The 23,249-nt window shown below is 37.1% G+C and overlaps 1 protein-coding gene across 1 annotated transcript in view; it reads left to right on the top strand.

Annotated features, from left to right (window-relative positions):
- LOC129514498 (netrin receptor DCC) overlaps positions 1 to 23,249 on the top strand; it is a gene marked incomplete at its 5' end in the record, with an annotated part of 702,567 nt that overhangs the window by 274,113 nt on the left and 405,205 nt on the right. Inside the window, 2 exons of the mRNA XM_055333118.1 lie at positions 10,880 to 11,034; positions 13,651 to 13,771. Coding sequence (XP_055189093.1) covers positions 10,880 to 11,034; positions 13,651 to 13,771 — 276 coding nt within the window. The remainder of the gene's footprint in view (positions 1 to 10,879; positions 11,035 to 13,650; positions 13,772 to 23,249) is intronic.

The raw sequence follows: 23,249 nt of genomic DNA, 5'->3' as shown, positions 1-23,249 counted from the left end.
CATTTGTGGAAACACATGTATATGATCTAGAAGTACATATATTAAAATATTTGTTTATATATACATATACATACATATCTTTGTATGTGTTTATACGTGAACATACAAAACTAATTGCTGGGTAGTTGCCAATATCTACCTAAGACATGGTTGATAGCACACAAATCATTCCAAAGGCATGACAATAACATCAGGAGGTATATAGAAATAGGACCTTGAAGTAATCCTCCTATTATTTTTATCACTGGTTTGAGCCTTGCAACATCATTCTACCAATTTGGTCCAGGCTCCGCAACTAAGGAGAAAAATGGAAAGCTCAGTCTGGATTTACAGAGAAGCAAACCCTGATTACGGAAAGAGCTGGAACTGAGGAAGGGTAATGGGATTATTTTGTCTGGATAAAGAAAAGTGTGAGGAGAGGTCTAAAATAGCTTCCAAGCACACACACACATATAAAAGGACTCTAAAGTAAAGGTTGATGATTTGATGGTCTTCATAGGCCAGAATTTTTAGATAGGAGGAAGAATTTTTTGGCACACTGTGTCCACAATAAAAAATACTGATGGTGTAGAAAATGAAATCAAAAGATCTAAATTTTCATTTCTATCAGGTGATGAAAAATCTATCTTTGCCAACTGCAGCAGAGTAGCTTATAGTCGATGCTTCTAATATTCTATTGCTGTTATCGTTATTAACTTTGAAGAGAAGTGTACTCTTATGTCTCAAATGTTGTTCATCATCTAGCTTTTTTATAGCTCTTACTTAGTTGCAACCCAGAAATGATTGAACACGAGAAGATTGTCCTAGGAAGACACTCATACCTAAATAATGTTTATTAGGACCTATCCTGTGCTTGGCCTCGAGGACTTAAATTTGGAAAGACAGTCCTCGTCCTTAGAAGCTAGTAGCTTAGTGGATTCACAACTAGATTGATGTCACAGTAGAAGGAATTGCTGTTGTTTCACCTGCTTTTTCTTGTCAATTAGTTTTTAGTGATGCTATATTTACTCCTGTGGGAAAAAGATATGTATATAATTAAATACACCACTTAGGCTTACACATATGTCAGGAATAAAGCTCGTGTAGGTTCTAGCAGTTATCAAGAGAATGCAAAACCTATCTATCTCCCCGTTCCCTGCTTCCCTTTCTCTCTCTTTCTCTCTGAGGAAATGATCACTGATGGACTAGATTGAAACACTTCTTTGAATGAAAAGGCTAAGAATAAAAATCAATAACTTAAAAAAAACTTTTTTTCCAGAAGAGTGGGAGCTTCAGTCAATATTAATAGTTAAACCTCAAATGTGCTTTTATTTCCAATGCAGAATAAATTCTAGTCATTTAAGTCTAGAGCCGAACTTAAATTTTTTAGGAGAGCCCAGACAGGTATGTGTGAGAAACAACTTAAATAGAAAATGAAATGCAAATCTCAACACCCAGTCCTATGGGGGAGGACAGATGTGTAGGTAGGAAAGAGCAAACTAGAGAGAAATATTCAGCAGATTTCAAGTCACTTGTCACATAAGACCTGGAGAGAAGTGTTGGATTGGACAGAGATACATCACATAGCTCCTTGTTAAAAAAGGAGAAGGAGGATTATGCATTTAGAGATCAAGTTAGCTGAACAAAAGTTACATTGACAACAAAAGTTTGTGCAAGAAAAATTGAGTTGAAACTATGAGGTAAGAGAGCAATTTCTAATCTATAAATTGAGCAGTACATTAGAAGAAACATTATTCTTTAAAACTAGGATTTTGCTGAGGTATGTTTAATATGAAAGCCTGAATTTATAAAGACTATTTCCCCCACTAGGATGTTATCTCTAAACCTACATCCAATGCCCAGTGTCCTCCTTTGTAGTCATCTGAAGGTGATTACATATGAAACTATGGCTCCTTTTGGTGAAATTATCTTCAAAAAAAAAAGATTTTTAATTTATTAATTCATGAGAGACACAGAGAGAGGTAGAGACACAGGCAGAGGGGGAAGCAGGTTCCCTGTGGGAAGCCTGATGCGGGACTCCATCCCAGAACCCTGGGGATCAAAGGCAGATGCTCAACCACTGAGCCACCCAGGGGCCCCCTGGTGAAATTACCTGTTGATACCAATGTGATAGTGCACTTGAAAGAACCATTTGTTTTGGGGACAGAGGTACCCAAATTTGGCAGCAAACATACCTTAGACTTTTAGGGCAGTCTCTTTAGATATTTGTATTCAAGAGAAGATGGAGGGGTTATGTCCACTGTTTTAACAACAAATTAACTAACCTTATAGGGCCTGAGAACTTGGAGCGAGCTGTTCTGTTCTAGGGAAACTATCTGACTTTCCACTGTACTCAGAGTGGAAATGCAGCCACTCAAGGATGATGCTATTTTTTTTTCCTCCTAATAAAAGCTCACCAATCTATTTTTTCCCCCTGATTCTTGTTAATCATTCACCAAAGTGATTTATACTACCTAGTGTTAATTTAAACCACTTGCATGTCTTTAAAAATGTGTTCTCTGCAATTTCGGGGTTGTGGTAAATTATTAGAATGTATAGAATCTTCTCAAAATCAAGGTAATACTGGGTTTTAGTTAATTATACATATTAGAGCAATATTTTACAATTAACTCACTTTTATTACATACTTAAATAACTGGAAAAGAACAGCTATATACGTTATCTAAGAATAAAAATACTAGAAGCCAAGTCCAAATATGAGGAAGTGATATGGACATTCCTGAAAATACTTGTGAAGTATCTATTACATAAAATAAAACTCATAATACTATTTATATTGTTGTTGATGACTTTGGGGTTGAAATTACAGAAGAAATTTCATCCTACAAAATTCAAATGATAGTCATAGCATAGAAAGTCTTAGGAGAAAATCAAATAAATTTAAGGAAAAGTTTTACTCACATTTCAGGTTTAGTTATACAAGTCTAATGATTTCAGGATAGAGGATTTTATCATATATTTGTCATTTGTAAGCATTATAAACACTTTCAAGAACAAACTATATTTTTTCCATATATCTTTGGCTTATTACTCATTTTTGGTCATTATCCCTTATCCCTTTAGCCCCCAAATTAAAATAATTCTTTATATATGTACTATAAGTACTGTAGGAGATTCTAAGAAACTAACATCTGAGGGAAATGTAAAGTAATTTATTTCTGGTCATGAATTTTTATTCTACCCAAAGAGCATATAACTAAAATCAATATCTTGCCTGAAATTGTTGCAGCACCGTACGTGTATGTTAAGCAATTCTCTGCAATGGATTAATACTATGTAAATGGCACAATTTGATAAACTTGAAGATTCAGTATTTCATTTTTTATTAGTCATTAAGAAGCTGCTACCCATCAAATAACTTAAAGTAGTGAAATCATTCCTTCCGTGAGAATGGAAGGGAGGGGGTATTGTGTAATATTTAAAGGAAATTAAAAGAGGAAGCATATGCTTCAGATCCCATCTTTAAGAGTCATACTGTGCAGGACGCCGATGTGGCTCAGTGGTTGAGCATCTGCCTTCAGCTCAAGGTGTGACCCCGGGGTCCTGGGATCCAGTCCCACGTCGGGCTCCCTGCATGGAGCCTGCTTCTCCCTCTGCCTGTGTCTCTGCCTCTCTCTCTCTCTCTGTCTCTCATGAATAAATAAATAAAATCTTAAAAAATAAAAGAATCATACTGTGGTTGGTAAATAATAATATTTGTGAAAGATATCTTAAAATAACAAGTGGTATAAAAACTGGGCACAGAGAGAAAGCATTGCAAGAAGCAGGAAAATCCATTGTCAGATTCACAAAAGACAAAATGTCATGGGAAAAGGAGTATTTGAGTTTCCTCCTAGAGAATAAATAGAAGTAGTATCATCTGAGGAATGTAATTCCAGGCAAGGATCCATGGTCAAAAAAATGCTGACAAAACATACCTACAGCCATTGATAAATCATATTCCTTCTTTCATCCCAGTGCAGTTTGTGCTGAGAATATAGGACTCCAGAGCTGTGAAAAGTATAATGTGATTATACCTAGATCCTAAATTACAGGCAGCAGATTCTAGTCTGTTCATCACAGAAAAAGACAAAGGGATCAGATAAAGGGAGAAAAACTGGATAAACTTCATTTGTTCACCCTCTCCCAGAAGAGTGTCAACATCAAAAATATATTAAACAATGGGTTCAATTGATGTTAGCATGGCCAAGCCTCTTCCCCTAAGTTATAAACTACTGCTAAGGTAACCATGTCAAGTGCCATAAAATCAGTGAAAATTGTACCACTGGGATTTCTAAAAGGAAAGAAAATTTTACAAGAAGAAAAATTAAGGTGACCTTTTGGAGAAGGGGATTCGTGATGGATAGTTAGGTTGTCTACACTGTAAGACAAAATGGAAAACAGTTCAGGAAGAGAAAACAGAATGGACACAGACAGAATTAGAAACGGACCAGGTACAATGGTTAAGTTGAGCCCTCAGGTGTACGTAAGGGATGTGTGGGTAGGAGCAGGAAAACCGATAGCATTGGTCATGCATTATTTAAAGCAAGATTGAAAAGCTTTTACCTGAATTCTAATCCAACCCAGGCTTATATATTTAGACCTCTTCAAAACTCTCCTAGATTCTAGATTTATTTTAATTCTTTTTGCTCAAACAGGGAAGAGCTTTTTTATTTTATTTTATTATTTTTAAAGACTTTTTAATTTAAATTCAGTTTGCCAACACATAATACATGAGTTTGCTCATCCCATCAAGTGCCCTCCTCAGTGCCTGTCACCCAGTTACCGCAACCCCCCGCCCACCTCCGCCCGCAACACTTTGTTTGTTAACAAAGAAGAGCTTTAAGAATATTTTGGAGGAATGCGTGGATGGCTCAGTTGGTTAAACATTTGCCTTTAGCTCAGGTCATGATCCCAGAGTCCTGGGATGGAGCCTTGCGTCCCAGCTCCCTGCTCAGTGGGGAGTCTGCTTCTCCCTCTCCTTCTGCTTGCTGCTCCACCTACTTGTTCTCCCTCTCTCAAATAAATAAATAAAATTAGAAAAAAAAAAGACTATTTTGGAAAGGTATCCAATATAACTAATATGCCTTTCTCCAAGTAGCCATGCTACACCATGCTGTTCTTTTTTTTTATTTTTCTCATCATTTATTGACATTTTGTTTTCCAGGATAATAAAATAGTATTTTGTTAGTTATGCGGTTTCCATGACATTGTCCAAACTCTTGCTCAATATCTTATATTAATATTGCTGCAGAAAAGGCAAAAATGTGTTTTTTATTGCTTGAGTTCATATCAGCACCATCAGCAAAACTTTGCTGAGCGTGTGCTAAGGATGAGGCACTTTAAGAGGCATTAAAATATGAAGAAAAATCATTAGCCCTTATTCTTACCACAAAATTACTCATGACTGGTAACACTGCCCTAGTTAGACAATATATTTTCAGAAAGCATGAGATTAGACCCATTTCTGATGTGTGGTATTATTTCATGCTTCAACTTTCCCACGTAGGTGAGGGAAGATATATTTTTTTCATTGTGTACTGTCTGGTATTTGGTGAAAGCTGGAAAACCTGATATAGAAATGAAGATATTAAGATGACCAGGGTAGACAAGGTATCTAGTGTAATACTGAGAGCCTAAGGAATAAGAGAAAATCACAGGATACAGATCATGACTCACATATATATTTGGAAATAGAAAAAAATTATTGAGGCATCCTTGGTACTTATTGGTTTACAATTGTAATGACATATTTAAGTCAAATTATCCCCTTAACTAATGAGAAGTCACTATTTTATTATATTATATTATATTATATTATAATTATTTTATTTTATTTTATTTTATTTTTTAAAGTAATCTCTACACCCAGTGTGGGGCTTAAACTCACAACCCCCTAGATCAAGAGTTGCACACTCCACCAGCTGACCCAGCCATGTGCCCCAGAAGTCACTGTAACTTAATCAACTAAACAGAAGGTTTTGAGGATTTACTGTGATCAGTTTTGGTTTATTTAGGTCCATTGAGAGGTAATAAACAGGAAGATAATTTCTACCCCTCAAGTTGAGGAAATAGAATTAATCTACTCCAAACTATTTGAAAATGGTCATGGTTTAAATTCAGTTGTTTGTTTTTAAGAAATCTTACTGTGTGAAACACACATTTTGGACATTGAGAGTACAAAAGGCTAAGTCAAATTGGAGAATCAGGGATCCCTGGGTGGCGCAGCGGTTTGGCGCCTGCCTTCAGCCCAGGGTGTGATCCTGGAGACCTGGGATCGAGTCCCACGTCGGGCTCCCGGCATGGAGCCTGCTTCTCCCTCTGCCTGTGTCTCTGCCTCTCTCTCTCTGTGACTATCGTAAATAAATAAAAATTAAAAAAAAAAAAAACAAATTGGAGAATCACACACACCCATATATATTTACATATTTATGTATATATTTATATGTACATTTTATACACTTATATATAATAATTTGTTTTGGGTAATATACTCAGATATATCTTTCTATTTATTGTTTTTCTTTAACATACAGTTGTGCACTGTCATCCATTGTCCTCAATTTTTATCTCTAGGTTATAGATGGGGGCAGTAACTGAAGCTCTTGCATGAGTGGAATGGCCGGGATTTAAGCCCAGGCAATCTGGCTTTATCATGTAGGTTCCTGAAACTTCACGTTTCTTTGTTCTTCTTCCGGATAGATTTGGTATTTTCCCTTCTTTTTTTCTTCTTCTGTACTCCTAAGCCTTTTCATTTCTGTTCTACCTTTCCCCCCACCCCTACTCTGCAGATAGACGTTATATATAGTGTACACACACACACACACACACACACGTATTGAAAGAGTTTTTGAAATGTGTTAATCTTTATTGAACCAATATTGTAGAAAAAAACGTCTCAAAACTTTTAAAAACCTGCTGGTGGTATGTGTTTTCTGAAAGCGACTTTCCAAGTCAGATGAGAATAGTTTGAAGGATGATGTTGCTTAACAATATATTTCCTGAAATGGACAGTTCCCAAAATGTACATTTATAAATAGCTATCGATATCACCAAGGCATCTATCAATCAATAAATAGGTACACTTCTCTCACACACACATATACATGTATATATGTGTACGTATATGCATATCTCTGTATGTTTGCATCTATTTTCTTCCAGAGCCCATACTACAGTGAATATTGCAATAAAATGAGTCAAATGAATCTTTTGGTTTCCCACTGCATATAAAATCAGTTTACACTATCCTGTAGTTTATTAAGTGTACAATAGCATTAAGTCTAAAAAAATGATATATTACATAATTTAATTTTAAAATATTTTATTGCTAAAAAATGCTAACCATCAACTGAGCTTTCAGTGAGACCTAGTCTTTTTGCGGGTGTCGGGTGTTGCTTCAGTGCTGATGGCTGCTGACTGATGAGGGTGATGGCTGCTGAAGGCTAGTGTGGCTGTGGCAGTTTCTCAAATAAGACAACAACGAAGTTTGCCAAAACAATTGCTTCTTCCCTTCATGAATGATTTCTGTGATGATATTTGATAGCATTTTGCCAGGATAAAACGTCTTTCAAAATTGGAGTCAATCCTCTCAGATCCTGAGGCTACTTTACCAGCTAAGTTTATGTAATGCTTCAAATCTTTTGTTGTTATTTCAACAACCTTCACAGCATCTTCACCAGAAGTACTTTCCATCTCCAGAAACTACTTTCTTTGCTCATCCATAAGAAGCAACTCCTCATCTGTTCAAATGTTATCAAGAAATTGCAGCAGTTGAGTCACATCTTTAGTCGCCACTTCTGATTCTAGTTCTCTGCAGATGTGGTGGAAATAACGAGAGAACTAGACCAGCACTTCTAATTTCCTTCAAGAACTTTTCACTTGCGTTCACAACTTGGCTGTTTGGCACAAGACTCTCAGGCTATCTTAGCTTCCAACATGCCTACCCCACTAAGCTTAATCACTTGTAGCTACTGATTTAAAGAGAGAGACATGCGTGACTCTTCTTTGCATATGAACACTTAGGGAGCTTTATAGGGTTATTAAGTAGCCTCATTTCAATATTGTTGGGTCTTGGGGGAAAAGGAGGCCCAAGAAGGAGAGACGGGAATGATGGTTTGTGGAACAGTCAGAACACATACAACATTCATTTATTAAGTTTGCCATCATATATGCGTGTTGTTTGTGGTGTCCCAAAACAATTACAAATTAACATCAGAGATCACTGATCACCATGACAAATATAATAATAATAATAATAATAATAATAATAATAATAAATGATAAGATTCAAAATATTGCAAGAATTACAAAAATTGAAGTGAAGTGAATGCTATTGGAAAAATAGTGCCAAGGGACACCTGCCTGGCTCAGTTAGTTAACATACGACTCTGATTTTGACTTGAGTCATGATCTCAGGGTCCTGGGATCAAACCCCATATTGGGCTCCATGCTCAGCAGAGAGTCTACTCGAGATTCTCTCTCTCCCTCGGTCCCCCACTCTTATTTTCTCTCTCTTTCTCTCAAATGGATAGATAAATCTTAAAAAAAAAAAAAATGGTGTCACTAGGCTTGCTTGATGCTGAATTGCTGACAAAACCTTTAATTTGTAAAAAAAAAAAAAAATATCCACTATCTGTGTTGCACAAGAAAATGAAAACTCAATTAAATGAAGTGAAATAAAATGAAGTATAACTGGATATATGTGTGTATATATGTATATTTTTATGTATATTCACATACTATGCATGTTTCTGTATATTTACATGCATATATATGTGAATTTTAGTCTCAACTGCAAAAATGAATTTTAAATTCCACTGATGGATATCAGTCAAAATTTGAAAACTCTGTGATGGGCCTAAATGATATTATGAATTCTGATGAAAGTGAATACTAAGAATAGGTAGACTCTGGCCATTTTCATGGCCTCAGAACAGAAGATCTTAAAGGACGAAGAGGAATAGACAATGTGGTGTTATATTTTTAATAGCTCTAATTACTTATCTCTGTAAGGCTTTAGGAATGTTAACGAGTTATTCTTCTACTTGAATTTTTAAGTGGCAAAAGAGACAATTATTATAAAGCAGTTCAGAACGTAGGCAGGGGAGTCAGCCTGTCTGGCTCCAAACTCTATCCATTGTATGATTTGGAGAAAGTCACTTCAACTCCTTGCACCTCAGCGTCTTTGTAAAATGGGAATCAGAGAGTCTCAGAGAGGTGTGGTGAATATAATAAATATAAAGTGCTTAGACTAATAAATTATACATGGTCAGCTCTCTATAAATATTGGGTGTTTTCTAGTAAACATGCACTTGATCAAAATCTCTAATAAAATCAGGAACAGAATCAAACAAATAACTAATGTATTTGCTCAGAGGCATTTGGAAAATATATCTGATGCCATTTAGCTCCTTGTCAGTGAATTTGGTTCAGGAATAAAAAACAATCTCTTACTAATATTATCAATTATAGATAAATAATTTCAGCTCTATATACAATGGGGTCATGTTCTCTTTAGAAAAGCTCTCTGACATGTTTTTTTCATGTGTTTAGTTTGTGAATATTAATGCATGCTGGCTAAGTCAGAAAAATCGATTTGCCCATGTGAAAGTTTGAAGAATTTTTAAGTCGTTTTATAGTAAAGGTCCAAATACTTAATTAAAAATCAGGAAAATAGAGAGAGGGAGAGAGGAAGAAGAGAAAGACAGAGAGATTAAGATTTCCAGAATCCAGGAGAGATTAAGATTTCCATGATCTTCGGTAGAAAAACTGGGAACTTTCCACTGGCTCTTGTATTTTTCTAGACTATTCATCAATGTTTGCAAGTTAACTGGAAGTCGGGGTGGTTGGAGAGAGCAAAATACGGTATTAAACCAAATGAGCAAAAATTACCACTCCTTACTCACTGAATAGCAACAGCAATGACAAAAAAAAAAAAAAAATGCAATCTGACTTTAAAAATGAAAAAAAAAATGACTTTAAAGATGACTACTAAAAATGCATGTCCATGTCCTACCTGAAAACGAGATCAAGGCTGCTACTTCACTGTGAATTTAACCTGGGTCTCAGGCAACATGAATATTCAAATCTGACATCATTTTAAGAATCCCAGTGGAAGCAAATGAACATTTCTTTTTAAAATTTCCCTCTCCCAGGCAGGGTTTGGAGGGACCAAGCCTGGGAGATTCATTAGCAAAGGTGTGTTATTTATTTTATTTGTGATTTTCTTTCAATTACAAATTTCCATCATAGAGTAACTAGCATTATGGCAATTAAGACATTAAATTAAATTAGTATATCAAGTATCATGCTGAGAAAATAATAATGCAGCGTAGTAAAGCACCAAAATAGATAATTGCTAAGACAATAGGAATGTGTCTGCAGTAAAGACGATAGTCATTTTTTGTGCCAATCGCCATAGCCAGTTTCAGCAGGGAATGAGTCCATCACATTAACTGAATCCCTATGAAATTCTAGAATTATAGAGACACTGAGCTTTTTGGTCTTGCATTCGGGGTTGTCTCAGAATTATTAGCTTCCCTTTATTTACTTTATCAGCATAGTTTCCATAGCTTTATGCACTATTCAGTATCCTTTATGTAAGTCAATTGGATACAAATACTCAGGTATTCAGAATGTTTACTAGATGTAATATTTTTTTTTCCAAAAGCTTTCTTTTTCTTTCCTGAGGCAAAACACCACTAACTACAACTGTGTGACTGTGTTTGGGAGGGGGAAGTTGTGTTCTACGGTCGTTCCTGTATAATAAACTAAGGGTTTCAGGGAATTATTGAATTACAAATATTCTCTCTCCCTGCCCAGTGTTTCTAACTGGGCAAAGATCTTAGCATGCAGGTTCACATTCCCACCCACTCACTTTTGTTTTCTGTCTTTGCAGTTCCGCCATGGTTTTTAAATCACCCTTCCAACCTGTATGCCTATGAAAGCATGGATATTGAGTTTGAATGTTCAGTCTCTGGAAAGCCTGTACCCACTGTGAATTGGATGAAGAATGGAGATGTGGTCATTCCTAGTGATTATTTTCAGATAGTGGTAATTATCTGGTTTTTTGGTTTTTTGTTTTTTGGTTTTTTTTCATATTAGATTTACAACCCCATTCATTGTTTACTCTGTTTTCAGTTGTTTTTCTTTCCTGGGAAGAAGGTTCCTGTTGGGAATTTTTATGATGCGTTAAGAAAATTGTTCCAATACAGCAAATGATTTTCTAGACTCAAATTTTTGAGCTGAAAAAGAGTGATTAAACAGCCCATCCCTCTTGTTTTACAAATAGGGTTTTAAACAAACACACCACGAAAAGAACAGAGGGCCTAAGACTATATTTCCAAGTATCCTCATGCTGGTTCTTGGGAGAACAGAGTTTAGAACCTAGTTTTAGACTCAATGAAGCCAATAATCCCTTACTTCTTGGACTTTCATTACCTGATATAACAAAGTTTCAACAAGATGTGCCCCTATGATCATGGGAGTCTTACTTTTGTAATACAGACAAGTTCTCTTTGCTACCCTCCCAGATAGGACAGCTGATGCTACTTGAGCAGTAGGAAAGGATGTGGTGACAGTGACGAGTGGTAGTGGCAGGGTAGGAAGCCACAGAGACCCAGGTTCACGTGGCATTGTGCTTTTGAACTTTGGAAAGAACTGAAGCTAAGCATAATGGTTTTTATAGTTTCTATAAGTTCTAATGCACTCTATGCCCTGTGGGGGATAGTAGGGATAATGGTATTTTATATTCACCAAGTTGTTTTCCTGGTATTCAGTGAGTGCTCAATACCTATCACTACTATCATTGCTTTTGCTGTTACCAGCAGAATTCTTTGCTCATTTAAAAATGCTCTGAAAACTCTCCTTTAGATGCAGGTTAGCATCAGATGTTCCAAATTCAAGGATATGAATATATGAGAAATATGAAAATCACTTTCCAAATATCAAATTAACTTAGTAGCTAAAGGAGGAGGATTTCAGTCCACTTTTCTTATGTTTGAGATGCACACATGGCCTGTCAGAGAAGAGTGTCCAAGCCAAGTCTTCTGGCAGAAGGGGAGTAGAACACAGGTGCTCTGCTGGTCCAGGCACATGCTCACCTTCACCTTGCACCGGCTCTCATTGGTGGATCCACCTCTTTGTAGCTGGATCAGCTGACTTTCAGAAAGTTTCATAAGCTCTTTGTGTATGCATGTTGTCATACCGTAAGGGATTTTAAGGAATACATCCATAAAGCATATCTTTATTACTTTTATTTTTACTTTATTTTATTTTTACTTAAAACACTTAGTATTTTTTACTTAGAGTTGCATTTGCTTAATTGGTTGGGAATAGAGTAAAAAAGAGAGAGAGAGGAAAAAAAGTAACTTTTCAATGCCACGCCAATCCATTAGCTCCTTTAAGTGCAATGCTATTTCTACTACCAGTGAATTAAAAATGACCTGCCGTGGGGCAACTTGAAATGTGTTGTGTCCGCCTAGAATATATGCTACTTGCATATAAAGGAAATTGTTGAGTGCCCTTAAGGACACATGATAAAATACAACATTTATTTTTTTCTGCAGTTTGAATAATCTTTCTCCCAGAATGACTCATTACAGCTAACCTATTTAAATGTTTCTTTTCTTAAGGTGAAAAGAAAATGTACAGTATGAGCCCTGTTCACATTAAATTGTGCTTAAAAATATTTCCCCAGTAGCTCCAGAAATCTGAGAGCCATTGTCTGTCACAGTGACATTCAGCACAAATAGTAACTTATATGAGAATTGTTAATTAGAAGTTAGTCAGCTTTATCTAAGAATTTTACATCAGCAGAGAATTGACTACAAGACACTAAAAACAATTAAGAATTCCCCATGAGGTAATATTTATCTCTTAATGACTTTAGGGGAAGTGATTTAACACGTCTCACTTACTGAACTAATTCTTACACTAATATTGAAGAAAAACTGAGTCGGTATAATTAAATGCTATCTCCAGATCATTTTATCATCCATCCTTGAAAAAGATGGTGGCTCAATTTATATAAAACAGGAATTAACATCGCTGTGCTTAATTTATGGATTACTGAAGGTAAAGCATTTTGGCCATGTAAAAGAATGACATGGTTTAAAATATCCACCATACCACAGCTCCAAATCCCCAAAAGGGTACGTGTCAAAGCAATTACAATTTTAAAAGGATTTTCAGATTTTTTTTTCTCAGTAAACACTTTCAGAAAGTACCCAACCTAGATTTCTTGTCTTTTAGAAGCTGCAAAACTCAGTGTTTCTTTTCATTTTTTTTTTTCTTTTCTTCCCCCAGCAGCTGCTAAACCCAATTTTCTTTCGATGCCAAGTGAAAGAATGAAATGTCTTTGGATGCTAACCTTTGTTTCTTGCCTGTTTAATCAAAGAGCTCTCTGTTTGCTGCTCGTTTAGATATTGAGGATGATGTGTATTTTTGTGAGTATAGGTTTCATTTCAGAACTAGGTTAAATGTAGGCACACGGATTCAGCAGAGTATTGGCAATCTGTGACATTTCCCAAGTGACGTAGGTCATATCCGTGAGACTGAGAACTCTCATGGCTTTCCTTCTTGCTTCTTCTGTGAAATTTTATCAAAATCATATGTTCATTGAGTTATTTGCCTTTTAAAATATTTTACCTGCTTCTTTCTTCTCTCTAGGGAGGAAGCAACTTACGAATCCTTGGAGTGGTGAAGTCAGATGAAGGCTTTTATCAATGTGTCGCTGAAAATGAGGCTGGAAATGCCCAGACCAGTGCACAGCTCATTGTCCCTAAGCCTGGTAAGATGAGGGGAACTTCTCTCTGGCATTGGTAATCATTGCGGTGATTGGTCCACTTGTGAAATCCTTATTATTTTCTCTATCTCTCAAAGTCAATTGGAAATCATCTAATTATTTAGTTTATCAAGGTGTACACTTATGTATCGATGTCCTATTCTCCCTAGAAAACGAGGTGTGTATCTCCATTCAGTGAGATAGTCATCACGAACATTTGGTGCCTCTGGCTGTCAAAATGACAACTGCTAAATTACTACCTTCTCCCCTCTTTTGTGGCCTGCCTTTCTTTTAGTAATTCAGGTAAATATAGAAAAAAAAAATACAAAAAAAAAATATGTATAGTCTTGAATCAGTGGAAATTGGCAGAAAAATAGTGGAAACAATCACTTGAAAGTTAAAACATTTTTCTATTTTTTAAATAGATTTTGAAAGTTTTTTTTTCTATAATTTATGAAGTTTTTATTTTATTTCGTCCTGTAGTCTTTTGGAAGTTTAATATGGTGGTGTATTCAAACCTTCATAACTTGGGGCATCTGGGTGGCACAGTCAGTTAAGTATCTGGCTCTTGGCTTCAGCTCAGGTCATGATCTCAGGGTCATGAGACTGAGTCCAACATCAGGCTCAGTGGGGAGTCTTCTTGAGATTCTCTCCATCTGTCCTTCTCCGCCCAAAAAAATAAATATGTCTTAAAAAAAAAAAACTATCATAGCTCTATATTAGATGCATCCTGTATTATCCAAAACAAAACAAAACAAAATCCTGCCATTAAAAAAAAAAAGAGAGAGAGAAAAAGAAAACAAATTGGTCAGTTGCTCTGAAATGTTATAACACTAAAGAAAGTCAAAAATGTTTATTTTTATAAAAATAGTGATGGCAAAGTTGTTTACATAGATCTAAATACTTTAAAATATTAGTATCTTCTATGGAAGTTTTCATACTACCTATTGATTATTTTAATTTCAACTTTTAAAGACCAATTTCCTCCCTCTTGACATGACTCACTACTCTTGTCGTACTCTTTCCCTATAGTAAATATGATAGAAAATAACTGAGGTATATGAAATAAAGTCTTTCTTTGGCTTCTATCACTTAAAATAAGTCTGTGAAGGCCTTATATTTTGTGCATCCCTAACCAGTTATTTGAAGCCTCTCAGAGTCTCATAATAATGCTCATGACAGTGACTTCCCCTTTTTTTCCTTGATCTAAATGAAAAAAAAAAAAAAAAGCAACAGTAGAACAACAGTTGCAGATGAGTAAAGGAATTCTCTAGGAATTAAAGGGGACTATTAATTAACCCTCCTTTGAGACTGCTGATTTCTTTGGTGGACTATTTCTTTTCCCTCCATATTTATTCACGTGACTGAGTATGTTCTCCTCTGCTGGAACAGTAAGGGATAAGAAGGAGAAAAACGACCTCTAAAATCAGGGTATCCAATGTGAGCCATGCTTTCAGAACTGTGTGCCGTCTCATTAGTAATGATGATGTGGCCACACAGAATAAGAGAATTCTAGTTAACCTTGATTTTCAGCTATAGCCATAATGCTGAGGAAAATGCTGGATGAGTAATCCCGTATTTCTAAAAGGACATATGAAATAGTTTCTCCTAGGACTCGTTGACACTGACCAAACACACTCAGTGACCATCTGCTGCAATTGCCCAGAGGAATGGAGGATTCTTTGAAGTTCTTGAATTCATCGTATTAGAGATTATCATGGTACTTTCCCTTCCACAGAAGTTGTAGAGATACCAAGAAAACCCCTTGAACAGATTGTGCGTGTGTGTGTGTGTGTGTGTGTGTGTGTGTGTGTGTGTCTTTTACTGGGAATTGCTGGTAAACATGGGAAATGGGCAAAAAATGCAAGGTAGAAGTCCCTGGAACCATCCAAAATGATGCCAGGAAGAGAAAGGGGAAGGCAACTGTGGGTAGAAGCTCTATTTCCACCTGGAGGAAGAACAGAGATATGAGGTGCACTTGAAGATAGCAGAGCTGGGGTCCTTTTGACATGATCATGCCCGAGAGGTCCTGCCTGCTGAGGCCTGAGCCTCATTAGATTAATGTTTTGATGTAGGTCTTACTCTGTGTGTACGTGTGTGTGTTGTTATTGTTTGTTGTTTTCATAGGACCCGAAGATAAGGCTTTTTAAATACTTTAAGGTGACCCCAGGATGAGAGGATTGGCCCAGATTGCAGAGTTGGGAAATAGATGTGACAGGGTGTGTATGAAAGTGGACCACAGGATAAAATGAAACTGTTTCCTCTTTATATTCTAGTAGTTCAACTCCATAAACCAGGTTTAGGAGTGCAGCTTCCCTTTTCCCGGCAAGCTCTTGTTTCAAGGGGTAGCCACGTGTCACCAGCATCTTGCATTCCACAAAGGCCCTGAGTCATTGAGGTCTAAGGGACCCTGCAGAGCGAGGCTCCCCTCGGCAGGACAATCACACCGCCCACCCACACTAAGGGAAGCCTCTGAGAATCTGGATAATCCATTCTTTCATGTAGATGGTAAAGTACCATCAGTGGATTTTGTACTCTTGGTCGGTGTTTATTGTGTTTGACAACGGATTAGAATGAAAGTAAAAGAAAATGAAGATAAAAATCTGAAACCATGACAGGACACTATTGTGACTATCTCACATCCCCTCTTAGAAATGATGGATTGCTTTTCCCTGGCTATTCAATCAGGTCTTCAAATATGCTTCTCCAACTCCTCAGAGATGCAGTGTAGGCCACATGCACAGATGGTGGAGAAGCCAGCTCGAAATAAAAATTCAGCAGTGAGGCTGATCGTGGTGGGGAGAACATAGCCCTCTCTGTTTAAGTTTCAACAATAAACGGCCACCGTGTATTTTGAGGCTCATCATACACCCACATTGCCAACTGTTCAGCTGTGATCTGTCCACAGGCTGGTGGCTGCAAGTTCCTCTTGGCAACCATGACAATCTGCTCCTCACCCAGGCACACACAATGACCCATTCTCGCCAGTGTCCATCGTTAATGGATATTTACATAAGCCTAATGAAGTTTCAACATTGTCTTTTATATACGGTGAGCTATTCCCACTTTAGCAATTAGTGACTCAGCAAATAAAGTAAACATAATCTACTAAATTAAATTGAGTTAATGACTTGTTTTGCTCTCCAGAAAATAAGTTTGGGGAAAATATTGAGGTTTGGGGAAAATATTGAGGTGTGTATACCTTAGCATGTGAAATATACACATGGTTTCCTCTAGGCAAAGGTCAAGAAGATCAATGGCAATGAAAAAAGTCATTATACTATAGGAAGTCCTCTCATTAGCAGTGTACATGCAACGCTGTAATACCATATATGCAGTTCCAGACTGCTGCCTCCCTCCTCCCCTCCCTCTCTTTCACACACACACACACACACACACACACACACACATGCGCGCGCGCACGCGCGTGGGATGCATGAAAGCCCGCATTCTTAAGACTTTACATACATCAGAAAGACTTAGCCATGTTATGTAAGTGGTGGCGAATAGAAATTAAAAATACTTCAGCCAATTTATATTACTTGTATTATCTATTAATCTCTCCTAATAGCCAAGGAAAAGTTTTGCTGTTGCTTGTTTTAGTTTATTTATTTACTTTTGCAGGGAAGAGGGGAAGGCACATTGGATTAAGAAGTTGCCTTTCCAAATGAACTATAGCTCCAAGTCTGCCATTCGGTGAATAGACCAGCCAGAGAGCACTAAGAATCAATGTGTTAGACGTCACAAGAACAAGAAGGTTTGGTAGCCAGATTTGCAAACGTGAGCTGTAGGTTCGAATCCGGTTAGCATAGCAGATGCTGATGAACTATTTACCATCAAGTTATCATCTGATAAACTGTGGTGTGGGCAGTGTGGGCAATTAAATTAAGAAAACTAAAAAAAAAAAAAAAAAAAAGAAAACTATTTGGTAATTGGGTAGAAAAATTAGCAATTTCCTTTTGCTGAGGGTATGTGGATAGGGAACAAGGCAGGAAAGACAAGATAGATCTAAGATACCAGTTATCTCTGAGTTGGTTTTTCTTGTTCCAGCTTCTGGGGAGTATTCAGTTTCCTGGCAGTGGTCTGCGGTGAAGATACATGACCGTTGGCCAGGGGAATTGAAGGTCAGGGAACTGAGAATGAATGCAGTAACTATCGAGACATATGTTGTCTGGAAGAGTTTTAATTTAATGGAAGAAATGGGTAAAGATAGAATAAAGTCGCCATGGGAGGAAATAATGTATTCTTCATATTTTCTTTTCATTTTTTTTTACATCCTTCGTACTCTCATGTGCACACATGAAAAGACTGCATGGTCAAAATGAATACATGCCATTATAAATATCCCCTAAGTATAGATCTGCTTAGGCAAGACACCATATTACACCTCCCATAGAAGAAGTAAATAAGGATTATGTGTCTCATGTTAATATTGAATGCTTTCTAATCTGGTTTTGTTTTGTTTGTTTGTTTGTTTTCCCTCCCATATTGGTAACAACATAGAATTTTCCACTGTAGGAGGTGAAGTATATTGGCTAGGCATTTAGGAAATGTAAGCTATTATCAATTCCCTGTCCTCCTTTGGAAAAGGTTACTGGTCACAATTAACATTGAATTTTCAACGGCTTATTAAGGCAGTATATCATATAGCCTAAAATTAGCAAAAGTATTTAAGTCCGGTTATGAACACTAAGGCATAAAATCAAAATTTTTGTTTTTTGTTTTGAGTTTTTTTTTTTAAATCTGTTTTTGTGACTTGTTTCTTATCCGTGTGAGAATACCTTGAAATCCAAATGGACAAAAGGAGTATATAGATGCTCACCCATATAATTGTATGTTACCTGCAACTAATTATAGTGTTTCTTACTAAATATTGACTCTTACATAGTAAATTCAGTGGTATTGTGTGAAGCAATGAAAAACTGTACAATTAGTTCTTAGCACTCCAAAGTCTGTTAAAATTTGTCAGTGTAATAGCACATAAGTGACGATGTAAGACAGACTGTAACTAAAGCCAACAGGAAGTACTTCTCGATCTCCTATTAGTCACTGGTGGTCAATTATGTTGAGTTTTTGTCTCTCATATGAGAAGGGTTACTGTGACTTAAATGCTCAGTTGTATTTAGTATGAAATCAAATCTATCCTGGAATTCTATAAATAATTTTAGAAGAGCCAATTTCTTGTACTAGACTAACATGTTTGTGGATCTAAACTAGAAATAAGTCATTGGACAGTTTCCTCACCCAAAATGAGATGCTCATTACAACTACAAACATTCTTTTTTTTTTTCCCATCATTGAGTCTAAATGAATAAAAGTCAGCTTAATGTTTTTGAAACATATTACCAATTCATAAACTCATAAGGTTTCCGCATTTTCCCTTATAAATCTTGGTAATTAACTGCAGCTAATAGGATACAGAACCAGAATTTTCAAGGTAGTTTATAATGTCAGCATACATGGCCATGAATGCATTCAATGTACTGAAATGCTATTTTTGCTTGCCAAGGTGAAGATTAAGTAAGAGGATGATAGTCTTTGCTCTTGAATTTTCTATCTCAAAATCCCCTCTGCTTAGAGTGTTGACACCCAAACTAATACTTTTGAGGGTTCAGTGATGGCCTTAGTTTGTCATAAATCACTCATTTGATCTTTTGTCTTATCCATAGGCTAGATGAGATGTGTCTATATCTCATCTCTGTATCCTTTGCTAGTTTACCTATAGAGATCTAAAAATATAACTGAAGCGGCACCTGGGTGGCTCAGTCAGTGAAGCGTCTGACTCATGATCTGAGTCATGGGATTGAGCCCTGCCTTGGGTTCTGTGCTCAGTCTGCTTGATTCTGCTCCCTCCCCCATTCCTGCTTGCTCTCTCTCAAATAAATAAAAAAAAAAATTGTTAAAAAAAAAGCCCATAATGGAATTAAGAAAATATGTATGGACAGAATCACAGGCAGTGCTGCCTAACCTTTCAAAGTCTACATTTCCTCAGCCATGAAATGCAGTAGATAATTCTCTCAAAGATTTATTGCAATAAGTGTATGTAAAAGAGATTCGTAAGCTCTAAATTGCCACATGAATGTTAGCTATTATAAAGTCTTCTGTTAGTTTGTTTTCTCAAGAAAAATAGCAGGCATTGATTGGGGTGGGCACAATGATAGCTTTCTTCTGGCATATTTCCCCATCCTCCAAGAAAAGAATTAATAAGCAGATATTTCAACAATGTCCATTTGAAGTTTAAGTTTTTAGCCCGGTGGACAAGGTTAAGGGAAAAGGTCTGTTCAAAATGACTGCTAGTGGAAAGGTTTGCTGCAAGGTTTGCAGTATCAGTTTAATGACTTGCTCATTCCGGTTTTATGTCGGCAGAGGTTTCTCAGCAAATAAAGGCTTGTCATTCACCTTGTCCTTGGTTCAGCATGTGCTTCAAGTAGGAAGCTAGCTCAGAGGATATGGCCGTATGGCAGACTTTGAAATTAGAAATGAATTCTTTAGGAATGTGAAGTATCCTGAGCCCAGTGATAACTGTAAATCCATACAATATGGAAGACTTGAGAGATTCATAAATATTGATCATATCATATTTGGGTGGTGAACACACCAAAGAGTGTTTTTCTAGATCTTGTTTTTTTTTTTTTTTTGTTTTGTTTTTTTTTACTCTATAGTGCGAAAGTAGAAAAGTAGAATCTTGATTTTTACAGGGAACCCAAATGATTGAATGCTTGTTGTGTTTCTACCTTTTACATATAAATCACCCTTCGATAACAGGTGTGTGTGTATACACACAATACACACATGCATATATATAATGTACATATTATATATATAGTCCTTCTGATATATATTCCTTCCTATATTATTATTAGAAAACTTTAAGTTATCAGTGTAATAATTAGTAGGAGGTATATATAATTAGTTAATATTATATAGGTCTTTTTTTTCTTTATGGAAGTGATAATAGCAACATTGATAGAACTATAATGAAATTGCAGTCATATACACAGTTTGAAGGAATGAATTACAATACAGTCACAACAAAGACCTCAGGTGATCCCAATAGACGCTTTGAAACTGGGATAACCTGAGCAACTAACTATCACCAGGAATGGGTGTGACCTTGGGTGAGGTGTTCTCTTTAGCTAAAGGCAATCACTGAACATGGATTCAACAGGGAGCCTTCAGCAACTATCACTCCCTCCAGCTGAAGGAATGAGTGCTATAGCCCTGAGAGGGAGCGCTGGATGGTATACCACTCCATCCACTATGGTCCTACCCTTGTGTGACTCAAATCTATTTGCCTCATGTAATAAATTTCAGAAATAACTTTTACAGATTCTAAATTGGTCAGATTTCCTGGGGAAAAGAGGAAGGCTAGATGTGTGAATTAAAATCCCCCTCCAGTGCACCTGCAACTGGTCTCACAACTGAAACTGGTACTCATTCTTTCTATCCTCCTACCTGTTATGTATTCCTCTCACCCCCAACTAGCAACTCTGCTATTCCATCTGGCTCATCATGCCACTGACTCAAACTCCTACACCTTCACAGGCCATATGAAACCATATCAGTCCACCTACCATCAAAATTGGGGAAGAGTGCCAAGAGACACCTCCAGTAGATCACCTGAGTGCCAATAGCAGTCTTCCTTGTTTTCTCTCCTCCTCCTGATGATCTGGGTAATTATCGTTGCCTTATTTTGGCACAAGAAGCCTGAAAGGACCAGGTAGCAGTGAGTGCTCAAGTTCAATGACATCTCCTCTGAGAACTAGGACTTTTAAGTCCATAGAGCCTAGAGTTCCAGGGATAAGAAACACACATATTCCAACTGGGTCACTGGGAGCGATGGAAGCAGGACCACACTTACTTCAATCTCTTGTGTCCACGTACTCCACCTATTGAGGACATGGTATCCTGGTCATTGGTTTAGAGTATACACTGCACCCTACTCCATCTTAGGATATCATATTCAGTTTGTTTCCTCAATTGCTCCTCCAAAAGGTTGTACTTTTGCTATATCAGTCAGCAGCTTCACGGTGGTGAGTATATGATAGGACCAGGAGATCCTATGATCATGTATTCATCCCCACATTTCTTTTGCTATTAAATGAGTTACTTAATCTTTCACGGTGTTATGCAGGATCCCGTGTTGGTGGCTCAGATACTCTGTGAGTGCTCAGATAGTGCTACAGGCTGAAGAACTGAGGGCAGGAAAGGAAGAACATATGTATATTCCAGACAAGATGAATTTCTACACCTTCCAGAGCAGAAGGGGTTCAATATAAACAATGTGTCACCAGTAGGTTAGTTGGTCTCATCAAGAAATGGTGTTTTATTGAGTGTTCAGCATCTTTCTTGTTTGCTAGTGGATTAAATATGTGACAGTAGTAGTAGTTGCTGTGGATAAACAGTGGCTTTGTTGGGTTCGAGTCCATGCTACTGGGCAACGTGTAGATCCCATCACGGCCGCTATAGCCTCTTAATCCATGTACTTTTCTGCCACCGCTGGTGCCTGGCTGATGCCCACTGACTGAAATGTTCCATCTAATTGATTGCTTAGTCCCTTGTTTTGGAGGATACAATCTGGTGTTTAGATGTGATTCAAAGATCTTTATGGTATTCACTCTCATAGGCCCATCTACTCCCTCTTTTCCAAACCTCGTTGTCCCTGATCTTCCAGTCACTCTCCCTCTGGACCTATACTCAATCAGCCAAACCATCTGACTTTATTCATAGTCCCTATGTATATTCTTACTTTGGGACATTTTTCTTTTCATATAAGGTAGATGGCCTGGTGTATTCAACACTCTGCCTTCCAGGAAAGGTTCTCTTATCTCCCTCTTTTAGGGCTACACCTAAGTGATGCTGTAGTATAGCAGCCATCTATTCTGTGTGCACCCACATACCTGCCACATACCAAGCTGAGAAAGCTCCGTCTTCTTCCTTCTCAGTCACTTGGCCATAAGTGTGAGTTGAGGGGAAGACACTGATACAACAGTGATTGAAAATGTGGTTGTCAGGGTTACCTGCAATTATCTCCTGGTCATACTTATGCCTGATGCCAAATATAACACTTTAATCTTACTCAAGTTGATGGTGGTGCCATCTGACCTTTTGGCCTGATGCATTTCAAATACCCTAGTTCACGATGAGCAATTATAGCCCTTTGGTCAGTTGATTGTGCCATGGTTGGGCATTCTTGTTCCCACAGGGTCCAATATTCTGCCAAAACCCATATTATAAACGGTCTATAATTCTCCGCTACAGATGGCATGACTTTGCAGGAGAACCCTAAGGGTTTGTGTTGTGATTACTTTATTAGGGTCCGCCTCTATCTATCTATCTATCTATCTATCTATCTATCTATCTATCATCTATCTATCTATCTATATATATATATATATTTTTTTTTAAATATATTACTACTACTTCTAATGTTCCAGAGTAAACTGGGTTGTATAGCACAGGTGGCAGAAGCACTTGCATCATA

The sequence above is a fragment of the Nyctereutes procyonoides genome, unplaced genomic scaffold (assembly GCF_905146905.1).
Source record: "Nyctereutes procyonoides isolate TBG_1078 unplaced genomic scaffold, NYPRO_anot_genome, whole genome shotgun sequence".
Classification (NCBI taxonomy): Eukaryota; Metazoa; Chordata; class Mammalia; order Carnivora; family Canidae; genus Nyctereutes; species Nyctereutes procyonoides.
The sequence above is the reverse complement of the archived record's forward strand: the minus strand, read 5'-3'. Positions and strand labels throughout refer to the sequence as shown.